The sequence below is a fragment of the Ailuropoda melanoleuca genome, chromosome X (assembly GCF_002007445.2).
Source record: "Ailuropoda melanoleuca isolate Jingjing chromosome X, ASM200744v2, whole genome shotgun sequence".
NCBI lineage: Eukaryota > Metazoa > Chordata > Mammalia > Carnivora > Ursidae > Ailuropoda > Ailuropoda melanoleuca.
Window position 1 is genome coordinate 112,437,472 of NC_048238.1, and position 15,565 is coordinate 112,453,036.

The 15,565-nt window shown below is 36.7% G+C and overlaps 1 protein-coding gene across 6 annotated transcripts in view; it reads right to left on the reverse strand.

Moving 5' to 3' along the window:
- TMLHE (trimethyllysine hydroxylase, epsilon) overlaps positions 1-15,565 on the reverse strand; it is a 114,049-nt gene that overhangs the window by 38,376 nt on the left and 60,108 nt on the right. For 5 of the 6 annotated variants that reach the window (XM_034648923.1, XM_002930211.4, XM_034648924.1 and 2 more), the window contains one exon: positions 14,357-14,593. The exons of the other annotated variant lie outside the window; for it this stretch is intronic. In XM_034648923.1, coding sequence (XP_034504814.1) covers positions 14,357-14,593 — 237 coding nt within the window. The remainder of the gene's footprint in view (positions 1-14,356; positions 14,594-15,565) is intronic. 6 annotated transcript variants of the gene reach the window in all.

Consider the following 15,565-nt stretch of genomic DNA (forward strand, 5'->3'; position numbering starts at 1 on the left):
GAGAGTATAAGAAGTAAAAAACACGAAAGCAGTACAAATAAGTATTTCTCTAAAAATCAGTCAAGGGATTCGTAAAATAAAAGAATGCAAAATATGACACCATATACCTAAAACATGGGGGNGCAAAATATGACACCATATACCTAAAACATGGGGGAGGAGAGGAGAAAAAGAATTTGTTCAAACATAAACGACCATCAACTAAATATAGACTTCTATATGCAGAAGATATTATATGCAAACCTAATGGTAACCACAAATCAAAAACCAGTAACAGAACCACGGCAAGACATCCCCTTCCTCCCCTAGGAGGAGTGGCGCAGGTGCATGCCACAGGAGTTTGCAGGGTTGGGAGACTCGAAAGGGGGTCATGTGCCTGAGATAGAAAGGCTCCATCACAGGCTGGGTGAGCATGGAGTATGGAGACCAGGGAGACAGGAGTGATTAACTGCTTTTCCCTGAGGGTACACTGAGGAGTGGGGCCCCAACCTTTTGGCTCCAGGGCTAGAGATAGGGAGTTCACCATTTTCATTTTCATCCTCTAAAGCAAGCGGCATGAAAGTCATCAGGGAACAAAAGCCACACAGAGCAATCCTGACCCGCTTATTTAGCCTGGCCCCCTGGCAAGGGCGGTGCAATTCCGACCCAGGGCAAAGACACCTGAGAATCAGAGCAACAGGCCCCTCTCCCAGAAGATCAGCAAGAACATCCGGCTAAGACCAAGTTTACTAATCATAGAGAACTGCAAAACTCCAGTGCTAGGGGAACACAGCACATAGAATTCATAACTTTTCCCTCATGATTCTTTAGTCTTTCAACTTCAATTTTTAAATTAATTTTTAATTTAAAAAATTTTTTTAAAATTTTTTTCTTTCCTTCTTCAAGCAATTTATTTTATCAATTCTTTTAAAAAATCTTTTTAAAATTTCATTTTTACAATTACATTCTATCCTTTCATTGTACTTAATTTTATGTGTGTGTGTGTGTGTGTGTATACACACATAAGTTTATATATATAAGTTTTTCCTTCTTTACAATGTTAGGATATAGTTTCTTCTAACAAACAGACCAAAATACACCCAGAATCTAGAGTGTGGCTCTGTTCTCTTCACCTGTCTGATCATATTCTTTCTCTTTCCTCTTCTTCTCCTTCTTCTTCTTTTTTTGTTAAAGTCTTTTTAAATTTTCACCTTTACAGTTACATTCTACCCTTTCAATGTATTTAATTCTATTTTTGTATATATATAATTTTTTTTTCTTTACAATTTTGGGATGTAGTTTCTTCTAACAAACAGACCAAAATACACTCAGGATGTAGTGTATTGCTCTGTTCTGTTCACCTGTCTGTTTATATTCCTCCTTTTTTTGTCTTTTATTCTTCATTTTTACAGTTACATTCTATCCTTTCATTGTATTTAACTTTATTTTGGTACATACATAAGTTTTTCTTTCCTTACAATTTTGGGATCTAGTTTTCTAACAAACAGACCAAGATACACACAGGATCCAGTGTATTGCTCTGTTCTGTTCACCTGTCCAATTACATTCTCTCTCTCTTTTATTTTAATTTTTTTCTGTTTAGTGGCTTTTCTGATTTGTTTAGTGTATATTTCTCTGGGGTCGTTGTTACCATTTTAGTACTTTGTTCTCTTGTTCATCTATTCTTCTCTGGACAGAATGACAAGATGGAAAAACTCACTCAAAAAAGAGAACAAGAGGCAGTACTGACTGCCAGGGACCTAATCAGTATGGACATAAATAAGATGAAAGAACTAGAGTTCAGAACAATGATTATAAGGATACTAGCTGGGCTTGAAAAAAGCATAGAAGACACTAGAGAGTCCCTCTCTGGAGAAATAAAAGAACAAAAATCTAATCAAATCAAAATAAAAAAGGCTATTAATGAGATGCAATAAAAAATGGAGGCTCTAACTGCTAGGATAAATGAGGCAGAAGAGAGAATTAGTGATATAGAAGACAAATTGATGGAGAATAAAGAAGCTGAGAAAAAGAGAGATAAACAACTACTGGATCACAAGGGGAGAATTTGAGAGATAAGTGATACCATAAAGCAAAACAATCTTAGAAAAATTGGGATCCCAGAAAAAGAGGAAAGGGGGGGCAGAAGGTATACTGGACCAAATTATAGTGGAGAACTTCCCTAATCTGGGGAACAAAACAGGCACTCAAGTCTAGGAGGCACAGAGAACCCCCCTCAAAATTAATAAAAATAGGTCAACACCCTGACATATAATAGTGAAACTTGCAAATCTCAGAGACAAAGAGAAAATCCTGAAGGCAGCTCAGGACAAGAGGTCCTTAACCTAAGAGGGTAGAAATATTAGATTGGCAGCAGACCTATCCACAGAGACCTGGCAGGCAAGAAAGTACAGGCATGATATATTCAGGGTGCTTAGTGAGAAAAATATGCAGCCAAGAATACTTTATCCACCTAGAATAAACGGAAATAGATAGAAGGAAAGATAAATAGAAGGAAAGATAAAAAGCTTCAAAATAGAAGGAAAGATAAAAGGCTTCCAGGACAAACAGAAACTAAAAGAATCTGTGATCACTAAACCAGCCCTGCAAGAAATAATAAAAGGGATCCTATAAGCAAAGAGAGAGCCAAAAAGTAACACAGACCCGAAAGGAACAGAGACAATATACAAAAACAGTGACTTTACAGGTAATACAATGGCACTAAATTCATATCTTTCAATAGTTACTCTGAATGTAAATGGGCTAAATGCCCCAATCAAAAGATACAGGGTATCAGACTGGATAAAAACCCAAGACCCACTGATAGGCTGTCTGCAAGAGACTCATTTTATATCCAAAGACACCTCCAGATTGAAAGTGAGGGGGTAGAAAACCATTTATCATGCTAATGGACATCAAAAGAAAGCTGGGGTGGCAATCCTTCTATCAGATAAATTAGATCTTAAACCAAAGACTGTAATAAAAGATGAGGAAAGATACTATATCATAATTAAAGGGTGTATCCAACAAGAAAATTATAAATATTTATGCCCCTAAAATGGGAGCAGCCAATTATATAAACCAAATAATAACAAAATTAAAGAAATGCATTGATAATAATACAATAGTAGGGGACTTTAACACCCCACTCACTGCAATGGACAGATCATCTAAGCAGAAGATCAACAAAGTAACAAGGGCTTTGAATGACACACTGGACCAGATGGGACTTCAAAGATATATTCAGACCATTCCATTCTAAAGCAACAGAATACACATTCTTCTTGAGTGCACATGGAATATTCTCCAGAATAGATCAGATACTGGGTCACAAATCAGGTCTCAACTGGTACCAAAAGAATGGGATCATTCCCTGCAAAATTTCTGACCACAATGCTTTGAAACTGGAACTCAATCACAGGAGGAAATTTGGAAGGAACTCAAATACAGGGAGACTAAAGAGCATCCTACTAAAACATGAATGGGTCAACCAGGAAATTAAAGAAGAATTTTAAAAATTCATGGGAAATTCATGGGAATGAAACATGAGAGACTATGGACTATGAGAAACAAACTGAAGACTTCAGAGGGGAGGGGTGGGGGAATGGGATAGACTGGTGATGGGTAGTAAGGAGGGCATGTATTGCATGGTGCACTGGGTGTTATATGCAACTAATGAAGCATCGAACTTTGCATCGGAATCCGGGGATGTACTGTATGGTGACTAAATAATATAATAAAAAAAATCATTAAAAAAAAATTCATGGGAACAAACGAAAATGAAAACACAACTGTTCAAAACCTTTGGGATGCAGCAATGGCAGTCCTAAGAGGGAAGTATATAGTAATACAAGCCTTTCTCAAGAAACAGGAAAGGGCTCAAATACACAATCTAACCTTACACCTAAAAGAGCTGGAGAAAGAACAGCAAATAAAGCCTAAACCCAGCAGGAGAAGAGAATTAATAAAGATTAGAGCAGAAATCAATGAAATAGAAACCAAAAGAACAGTAGAACAGATCAACAAAACTAGGAGTTGGTTCTTTGAAAGAATTAATAAGAATGATAAACCCCTGGCCAGACTTATCAAAAAGGAAAGAGAAAGGACCCAAACTAATAAAATCATGAAAGAGGAGAGATCCCAAGCAGCACTGAAGAAATACAATTTTAAGAACATATTATGAGCAACTATATTAAAACGAAGTAGGCAATCTGGAAGAAATGGATGCATGCCTAGAGACATATAAACTACCAAAACTGAAACAGAAAGAAATAGAAAACTTGAACAAACCCATAACCAGCACAGAAATTGAAGCAGTAATCAAAAATCTCCCAACAAAAGAGAGTCAGGGCCAGACGGCTTCCCAGGGGAATTCTACCAAACATTTAAAGAAGAATTAATACCTATTCTTCTGAAGCTTTTTCAAAAATAGAAATGGAAGGGAAACTTCCAAAGTCTTTCTATGAGGCCAGCATTACCTTGATCCCAAAACCAGACAAAGACCCAACCAGAAAGGAGAATTACAGAACAATATCCCTGATGAACATGGATGCAAAAATGCTCACCATGATACTAGCCAACAGGATCCAACAGTACATTAAAAGGATAATTCATCATGACCAAGGGGGATTTATGCCTGGGCTGCAAGGATGGCCCAACATCAATGTGATATACTACATTAATAAAAGAAGGACAAGAACCATATGATCCTCTCAATAGATGCAGAAAAAGCATCTGACAAAGAACAGCATCCTTTCCTGATTAAAATTCTTCCCAGTGTAGGGATAGAGGGAACATAACTCAATATCATAAAAGCCATATACAAAAAGCCCACAGTGAATATCATTCCCAATGGGGAAAAACTGAGAGCTTTTCCCCTAAGGTAAAGAACATGGCAGGGATGTCTACTCTCACCACTGTTGTTCAACATAGTACTACAAGTCCTAGCCTCAGCAGTCAGACAACTAAAAGAAATAAAAGGCATCCAAATCAGCAAAGAGGAAGTGAAACTCTCACTCTTTGCAGATAACACGTGGAAACCCCAAAAGACTCCAAACCAAAATTGCTGGAACTGATACAGGAATCTAGCAAAATCATAGGGTATAAAATCAATGCACAGAAACCAGTTGTATTTCTATACACTAACAAAGAGAGAAAAGAAAGAGAAATTAAGGAGTCTATCCCATTTATAATTGCCCCTCAAACCACAAGATGCCTATGAATAAACCTAACCAAAGAGGCAAAGAACCTGTACTCAGTAAACTATAGAACGCTCATGAAAGAAATTGAGGAAGACACAAAGAAATGGAAAGACATTCCATGCTCATGGATTAGAAGAACAAATATTGTTAAAATGTGTATGCTACCTAGAGCAATCTATACATTCAATGAAACCCCTATCAAAATACCATCAACTTTTTTCACAGAGCTGGAACAAATAATCCTAAAATTTGTATGGAACCAGAAAAGACCCTGAATAGCCAAAGGAAAGTTGAAAAAGAAAACCAAAGCTGGGGCATCACAATTCCGGACTTCAAGCTCTATTACAAAGTTGTAGTCATCAAGACAGCATGGTACTGGCAACAAAAACAGACACATAGATCAATGGAACAGAATAGAGAACCCAGAAATGGACCCTCAACTCTATGGTCAACTAATCTTCAAAAAAGTAGGAAAGAATATCCAATGGAAAAAAAGACAGTCTCTTCAACAAATGGTGTTGGGAAAACTGGACACCCACATGCAGAAGAATGAAACTGGACCATTCCCTTACACCATACAGAAAATTAGAATCAGAATGGATGAAAGATCTAAATGGGAGACAGGAATCCATCAAAATCCTAGAGGAGAACACAGGCAGCAACCTCTGTGACCTTGGCCACAGCAACTTCTTCCAAGACACATCTCCAAAGGCAAGGGAAACAAAGGCAAAAATGAACTATTGGGACTTCATTAACTTGAAGAGCTTTTACACAGCAAAGGAAACAGTGGAGAAAACCAAAGGACAACCAACAGAATGGGAGAAAATATTCACAAATATCTTATCAGATAAAGGGCTAGTATCCAAAATCTATAAAGAACTTATCAAACTCGACACCCAAAGAGCAAATAATCTAATCAAGAAATGGGCAGAAGACATGAATAGACATTTCCCCAAAGAAGACATACAAATGGCCAACAGACACATGAAAAAATGCTCAGCATCACTCAGCATCAGGGAAATACAAATCAAAACCACAATGAGATACCACCTCACATCTGTCAGAATGGCTAAAATTAACAAGCCAGGAAACGACAGATATTGGGAAGGGTGCAGAGAAAGGGGAAGCCTCTTACATTGTTGGTAGGAATGCCAACTGGTGCAGCCACTCTGGAAAACAGCATGGAGGTTCCTCAAAAAGTTGAAAATAGAGCTACTCTATGACACAGGAATTTCATGACTAGGAATTTCCCCAAAGATACAAATGGAGTGATCCAAAGCGGACCTTCACCCCAATAGTTTATAGCAGCAATGTCCACAATGCCAAACTATGGAAAGAGTCCAGATGTCCATTGACAGATGAATGGATAAAGAAGATATGATATATATATACACACACACACACACACACACACACAACGGAACACTACTCAGCCATCAAAAAAATTGAAATCTTGCCATTTGCAAGAACATGGATGGAACTAGAGGGTATTATGCTAAGTGAAATAAGTCAATCAGAGAAAGACAATTATCATATGATCTCACTCATAGGTGGAATTTAAGAAACAAAACAGAATGATAGGGGAAGAGAGGAAAAATAAAACAAGACGAAATCAGAGAGGGAGACAAACCATAAGAGACTCTTAATCTTAGGAAGCAAACTGGAGGGTTGTTGGAGGGGAACAGTGTGGGGGGATGGGATAACTGGGTGATGGACAGTAAGGAGGGCATGTGACGTAATGAGCACCGGGTATTATATAAGACTGATGAATCACTGACCTCTACCTCTGAAATTAATAATACATTGTATGTTAATTGAATTTAAATTAAAAAGAAAACCATCCCATTTACAATTGCACCAAAGACAATAAAGTATCTAGAAATAAACTTAACCAAAGAGGTGAAAGATCTGTAATCCAAAAACTATAAAACACTGATGAAAGAAAATGAAGACAATGTAAAGGAATGGAAAACTATTCCATGCTCATGGATTGGAAGAATAAATACTACTAAACTGTCTATATTACCCAAAGCAATCTACACATTTAATGCAATCCCTATCAAAATACCAACAACATTTCTCACAGAACTAGAATAATCAGTCCTAAAACTTGTATGGAAGCACAAAAGACCCTGAATAGCTAAAGCAATCTTAAAAAAGAAATGCAAAACTGAAGGCGTCACAATTCCAGACTTCAAGTGATATTACAAAGCTGTAGTGATCAAAACAGTATGGTACTGGCACAAAAACAGATACATAGATCAAAGAAATGGAATAGAAAACACAGAAATAAACCCACAATTATATGGTCGATTAATCTTCTACAAAGCAGAAAAGGATATCCAATGGGAAAAAGACAGTCTCTTCAACAAATGGTGTTGGGAAAACTGGACAGCTACATGCAAAAGAATGAAACTGGGCCACTTTCTTACACTATACACAAAAATAAATGCAAAATGGGTTAAAGACCTAAATGTGAGACCTGATACCATATAAATCCTAGAATAGCACTAGTAATTTCTGTGATATCAGTGATAGGACTCCCCCTACCTTCTTAAAGTTTTTATTTAAATTCCAGTTAAATTTTAAATTCCAGTATAATATCAGCTTCAGGTATACAATATAGTGATTCAACATTTCCACACAACACCCTGTTCTCATCATAACAAGTGCAATCCTTAATCCCCACTATTTCACCCATCCCCACACCCACCACCCCTCTGGTAATCATCAGTTTGTTCTCTATAGTTACGAGTCTGTTTCTTGGTTTTCCTCTCTCTTTTTCCCCCTGTGATCATTTGTTTTGTTTCTTTAAATCACATATAAGTGAAATCATATGCTATTTCTCTTTCCTGACTTGTTTCACTTAGCATAATACTCTCTAGCTCCATACACATCATTGCAAATGGCAAGATTTCATTCTTTTTTATGGCTGAGTAATATTCCATTGTATACATATACCACGCTTTCTTTATATATTCATCAGCTGATGGATAGACATTTGGGCTCTCCATAATTTGGTTATTATAAATAATGCTGCTATAAACATTGGGGTGCATGCATCCCTTTGAAGTACTACTTTTGTATTCTTTGGGTAAATACCTACTACTGCAATTGCTGGGATCGTAGGGTAGTTCTATTTTTATTTTTTGAGGAAACTCTACACTGCTTTTTCCAGAGTGGCTGCACAAGTTTGCGTTCCCACCAACAGTCTAAGACGGTTCCCTTTCCTTTGCATCCTCACCAACACCTGTCTCCTGTGTTAATTTTAGCCATTCCGTTAGGTGTGAGGTGATATGTCATTGTAGTTTTGAGTTGTATTTCCCTGATGAGTGATGTTGAGCATCTTTTCATGTGTCTGTTGGTCATCTCTATGTCTTCATTGGAAAAATGTCTATTCATGTCTTTTGCCCAATTTTTAACTGGATTTTGGTTTTGGGTGTTGAGTTTTATAAGTTCTTTAGCAACATTTTTCTAGATATGTCTTCTGAGGCAAGGGGAAAAAAGGAAAAATAAACTATTGTGACTACATCAAAATAAAAGCTTTTGCACAGTGCAGGAAATAATCAACAAAACTAAAAGGCAACCTATGGAATTGGAAGAGATGTTTGCAAATGACATATCTGATAAAGGGTTAGTATACAAAATATATAAGGAACTTACAGAAGGAAGGGATATATGCATGCCTAGTGAAATTGTGGAAGCAGCCCAAGTGTCCATCAATAGATGAACGGATAAAGAAGATGTGGTATTTTATATATATTATATTTATATTTTATATATATATATATATATATATATAATGGAATATTATTCAGCCATATAAAAGAATGAATCTTGACATTTGCAAAACCATGGATGGAGCTAGAGAGTATAAGGCTAAGCGATGTCAGAGAAAGACAAATAGCATATGATTTCACTCATATGTGGAATTTATGAATCAAAAGAAGCAAGGGAAAGAATAAAAAGAGAGAGAGACAAACCATGAAACAGACTCTTAACTATAGAGAACAAACTGATGGTTACCGAGGGAGGTGGGGGGGATGGGTGAAATAGGTGAAGGGAATTAGGGAGGGCACTCGTCACGATGAGCACTGAATAATGTATAGAATTGCTGAATCTCTATATTGTACACCTAAAACTAATATAACACTATATGTTAATTATTCTGCAATTAAAATTTAAAAATTAACAACAAAAAGAAAGTACTGTGTGGTATTTATCTCTTGACTGGACCCACACTATTAACACACACAAATACAGACACATATACACACACATACACTGTGTGTATATGGTAATAAATCATGATCAAGTACAGTTTATTCCCAGAATACAAGGTTGGTTTAACATTTGAAATTAATGTTATTTAACATATTAACAGAGTAAAGAAAACAATGATATAATTATTTCCATTGATAATTGACATGAAGATAAAGCATTTATCAAAATTCAATACCCATTTGTGATTAAAAAAAAATCTCAAGAAACCTGGAAGGGAAATTCATCCAGCAGATAAAAGACAACACTAACACTCTTTTTAAAAAAAGATTTATTTCAAACTTTTTTCAAAAAAGATTTATTTCAACACTCAAAAAACTAATAACCCAGTCAAAAAATGGGCAGAAGACATGAATGGACACTTCTCCAAAAAAGACATACAAATGGCTAACAGACACATGAAAAAATGCTCAACATCACTAGCCATCAGGGAAATACAAATCAAAACCACAACAAGATACCATCTTACACCAATCAGAATGGCAAAAATTAATAAGACAGGAAACAACAAATGTTGGTGAGGATGTGGAGAAAGGGGAACCCTCTTATACCGTTGGTGGGAATGCAAGCTGGTGCAGCCACTCTGGAAAACAGTATGGAGGTTTCTCAGGATGTTAAGAATAGAGCTACCCTACAACCCAGCAATTGAACTACTAGGTATTTACCCCAAAGATACAGATGTAGTGAAAAGAAGAGGCACCTGAACCCCAATGTTCATAGCAGCAATGTCCACAATAGCCAAATTGTGGAAGGAGCCGAGATGCCCTTCAACAGATGAATGGATAAAAAGATGTGGTCCATATATATAATGGAATATTACTCAGCCATCAGAAAGGATGGATACCTACTATTTGCCTCAACATGGATGGAACTGGAGGGGATTATGCTAAGTGAAATAAGTCAAGCAGAGAAAGGCAATTATCATATGGTTTCACTTACACGGGGAAGATAAGGAATAGCATGGGAGGACATTAGGAGAAGGAAGGGGAAAATGAAGGGGGGGAATGAAAGGGGGAGAAAAACCAGGAGAGACTATGGACTCCGGAAAACAAACTGAAGGTTTCAGAAGGGAGGGGGATGGGGGCAAGGGTTAGCCCGGTGATGGGTATTAAGGAGGGCACGTATTGCATAGAGCATTGGGTGTTATACGCAAACAATGAATCATGGAACATTACATCAAAAACTAATGATGTACTACATAGTGGACTAGCATAATAAAAAAAGATTTATTTATTTATTTGAGAGAGCGAGAGTACACAAGCAAGGGCAGGAGCAGACAGGAAGAGGGAGAGAATTTCAAGCAGACTCCCTGCTGAGTGCGGAGCCTGACTCAGGACCCTGAGATCATGACCTGAGCTGAAATCAAGAGTTGGCTCCTTAACCAACTGAGCCACCCAGGCACCCCACCAACACTCTATAGCTAATATCGTACCTGGCAAAATACTGAATACTTTCATCCTAAGGATGTCTGCTCTTACGACTCTTACTTAACGTAGTAGTGGAGCTGTTAGGCAGGGTAGTAAGGGAAGGAAAACAAATGAATGAACATATTGATTGGAAAGGAAAAAAATAAAACTACCCCTACAACATGATTTTCTATGTAGAAAATCCTATGAAACCCAAAAAACGAAACTTAGAACTAATGAATTATTTTAGCAAAGCTATAGGATACAATGCTAATTTAAAAAGAAATCAATGTTAATATAATGGCAGCAAATAATTTGAAAATAGTATTAAAATTTTATCTTACAATACCATCAATATATAAAAACACTTAGGAATAAAATTAACAAAAGATACACAAGATCTGTATCCTCAATACCACAAAACACTGGTAAGAGAAATTAAAGAGGACCTAAATAAATAGAAAGATAGATCAGGTTCATGGGTTGGAAGACTCAAACTGTTTGTTAGTTATCACCAAAATGATCTCTAGATTCAAAGCAATCCCAATCATAACCCTTACAGGTTTTTTCTCTAAAACCCGACAAGCTGATTTTAAAATCTATATGGAAATATAAAGAATCTAGATCCAGGGCTGGCAAACTATGGTCTGTAGGCCAAATCCAGCCTACTGCCCACTTTTGTAAATAATATTTATTGGAATACAGGCACATTCATTCATTTATATATTGTTTATGGCTGCTGTTGTGCTTCCACAACAGTAGTGAGTAGTTGTGACAAAGACAATATGAGTGGGGCACCTGAGTAACTCAGTTGGTTAAGTGTCTGCCTTTGGTTCAGTTCATGATCCTAGGGTCCTGGGATCGAGCCCCGCATCGGGCTCCTTGCTCAATGGGGAGCCTGCTTATCCCTCTCTCTCTGCCCTCCCCCTGGCTTGTGTGCTCTCTTTCTCAAATAAATAAATAAAATCTTTAAAAAAAAGACCATACGACCCACAAACCTAAAATATTTACTATCTAGCCCTTTACAAAAAAATCTGTAGACCTCTAATCTAGAATATCCACAATAACCTTGAAAAAGAACAAAGCTGATAAACATATTATCTGACTTCAAGAATTACTGTAAACCTGCAGTAACCAAGACAGTGTGGAACTGTGATAAGGAACCACAAATAGATAATGGAATCAAACAGAGCTCCCAGAGACAAGCCCACATTTATATGGTCATTTGATTTTTTAAAAAAGATGTATTTGTTTGAGAGAGAGCGCGTGCATGCAAGCCTGCAAAAGCAGGGGGAGGGACAAAGGGAGAGGTGAGAAAGAGTCCCCAAGCAGACTCCCCGATGAGTGCAGAGCCTGAAGCGGGGCTCAATCCTGCGACCCTGACATCATGACCTAAGCTGAAATCAACAGTCGGGTGCTCAACTGACTGAGCCACCCAGGTGCCCCTGGTCATTTGATTTTTGACAGAGTTGCAAAGGCAATCCAATGCGGGAAAGGAAGCTCTTTTCAACAAATGAGGCTATAATATCTGGATAACCATATGTAAAAAGTATGAACTTCTACCTATACCTCACAACACAGAAAAAAATTAACTTGAGATAGATCCCAGATTTGGATTTAAAAAATAAAACTATAACACCTTTAGAAAAGTCATCATGCCATGGCGGCAGTCAAAGATTTCTTATACAGGTCATAGAAACAATAATCATTAAAGAAAAAAAACTACTCAATTAAATTGTATTAAAATTTAAAAATTCTGCTCATAAAAACCTAGTGTTAAAAATAAATAGGTAAGCCACAGATTAGAAAATAATGCTCCTAAAACATGTATCAGGTAAGAAATAGTGACCAGCGTATATAAGGAACTCCTAGAACTCAATAATGACAACCCAGTGAAAAAATGGGCAAAAGATTTAACCAGATACTTCAGAAAAGAAGATATATAAGTGGCCAATAAGTATGGGAGAGATGCTCAACATCATCAGTCATCAAAAAATGCAAATTAAACCTCAAAGAGATAACCACCATAACAGCTAACACTAGTAAGACTGACAACACCAAGTATTAGCAAGGACGTGGAGCAGCTGTAACTTTCACACATTGTTGATGACAATGTAAAAGGAAACAACTACTTGAGTAAAAGTTCTGGCAGTTGTTTTAGGAAATTAAATACTCACCTACTCTATGACTCAGCAGTTCCACTCCTAGCTATTTACCTGAGTGAAATGAAAACACATATCTACAAAAATACTTTTCTATGAACACTCATGGTAGTTTTATTCATAATAACCCCAAATTAGAAACAGCCTAGGTGTTTATTCATAAAAAAATGGATTTTTTTCTATGGTATGAATTTCTAGAACAGGCAAAACTAATCTGTGGTGGCAAAAATCAAAACAGCTATCTCCTCTGGGGTGGGTGTGCAGAGTTGGACTGGGAAGGGGTATAACAGGATTTGCTGCAGTGATGGTAATATTCTGTATCTTGATAGGGGTTTGGGTTACATAGGCGTATGCATTTATCAAAACTCAGCAAGTGCATATTTGATATTTTAAACATAATTATGTGTAAATTTTATTTCAAAGTTAAAAATTTGTAAACAGATATTGAACTCTACTTAAAGATATAATTGCTGAACTATTTAGGGGGACATGTAGTCATAGCTACAATGTACTTTGAAATGCATCGAAAATAAGATTAACTGATAGACAGACAGATAGATAAGTAGACAGATAATAAAACAAGCACAGTAATACCTTCCTGGTAGAATCTAGGTGGTAGGTTTACGGGTTTTACTGTAAATGCTTTCAACTTTTCAATATGTTTAAAAATGTTTATAATCAAATGTTGGAAAAAATACTGAATACCCACTCACTGTTCTAGGCAATGGGGATACAAGAAATGACTAAGAGTTTTTCAGAGGAGGTTACCTAATGGAAGTGAATTAGTATTTGTGTAGTTCATATTACAACCCAGGGGCAAAGGCAGGTGCAACAAGTTATTTTTATTTTCACAACTGGGTGTGGAGGAGCAGGTTTGAAATGAGTGAAGATGATGAGTTCGACTTTGAATATAATGCGCTTTATGATCCTACAAGATATTTAAGTGGCAACATCTAGTAGGCTATTAGCTCAGGAGATTTGCATAAATCTGGGATAAAAGTGTTGTGGTTGTCATGCCTTTGGGTACTCTAGCTGTTTGGTCAGTGAGTACAATTTAATAACTGGTTTTGATTTCAGTAGTGTTTTCATTTTAAAATACTATCTCAAATATCTGTTCCCCCCAAATGTAGTATTCTTTACCTGTTGGTCTATTTATTTTTCCATGGGAAGTATAATAAGAACAGAAATTGTACTAATAAAGAGCTACAAAATAGCAAGATTAAAATGTGGTCAATATAAGGATTTTAGGGATTTTCATTAAGCTACTAATTTGAAGGCTAATAATTGGTAAGTACATTACACTGGCAGACGGTTCTTTGGTACTCACCTGATCAAATAGAGCTCTTTATTCCATGGGTAGATATTTAAGACTGGCCCAACCCCAATCATGTGGTTGTGACATTCGCCAACATTTTCAATATATTCATGCTTCAACGGCACTTTGGTGAGGAGTTCAAATTCCTCAGGTGCCTTTTGAAGTACCTGTTCTGCTGCATAGAATCCATCTACCAGCAGTGTCCTGCCACCTGTTCCTTCATGCTTAAGACAGTGAAACACTTGAATGCTAAAGAGGGAAAAAATTAAATTCTTCTATTCAGTGGAGAAAAGAGAACATATCAAAATTTTAGAAAATTATATATGAAATAGTTATTGAATCTACTTGTATCATTTTCATTTCCAAATTAATTGCTTTTCCTTAGAGCCAGTTGTACTTTTTTGTGCTTTGAAATAATGCCACTACAGGTTTCTTCTAAACATATTCAATATGAATCAAAACCTGTATGTGCCAGACCCTGGGAATACAGGCATGAATAAGATATAGTCTTTGTTTTAAAAAAGCCCATAGTCTAGTAGGAAAACATGAAGGAAATAAATACCAATGAAATATGATAGGCACTATAATAAAGTTGTATGCAAGATCTAGAGGGGCCATAAAGAAAGGGCATTATTTACAAAGTATGTTTAAGGGAGAGAGCCAGAAGCTCCTGTCAGCATAGCACAGAGAATCACAAAAGGATTTTGAACTGGGAAACTCCATGGTCACATTAACATTTGTAAGACTTGATTATGATGATAGCATGGGAGATGGACTGGTGGGAAGCAAGATGACAAAAAATGTAGAAAACAACGTGGTAACTGAAATAGACAAAAATACTGAGGGCTTGAGCTTAGAGAAGGGTGTTATAGAAAAGACACACCAAAGAGACACTATAGGAGTAGACTTGACAAGATCTGATAACTGATTAAATGTGGTAGAGAAAGAACAAGCAAAAATCTAGAATGACTTCAGCTTTTTCACTTGAGCAACTTGTCATTTGCTAAGAGGGAGAATGCAGACGGAAGTGTAATTGATCATGATGAGGGGGTGTGAGGGGTTAAGGAAGAAGTTCAGTTTAGGGACCGTGTTAAAATAGTTGAGTCATATGTGGCTGAAAATGTTAACAGGGAAAGGAAAGGGGATTTAATGGGCTGGGAAACTACACCAGAAGTTTCAAATTAACAAGGGGAAAATAAAATTAATAGTAATTTAGAAAAA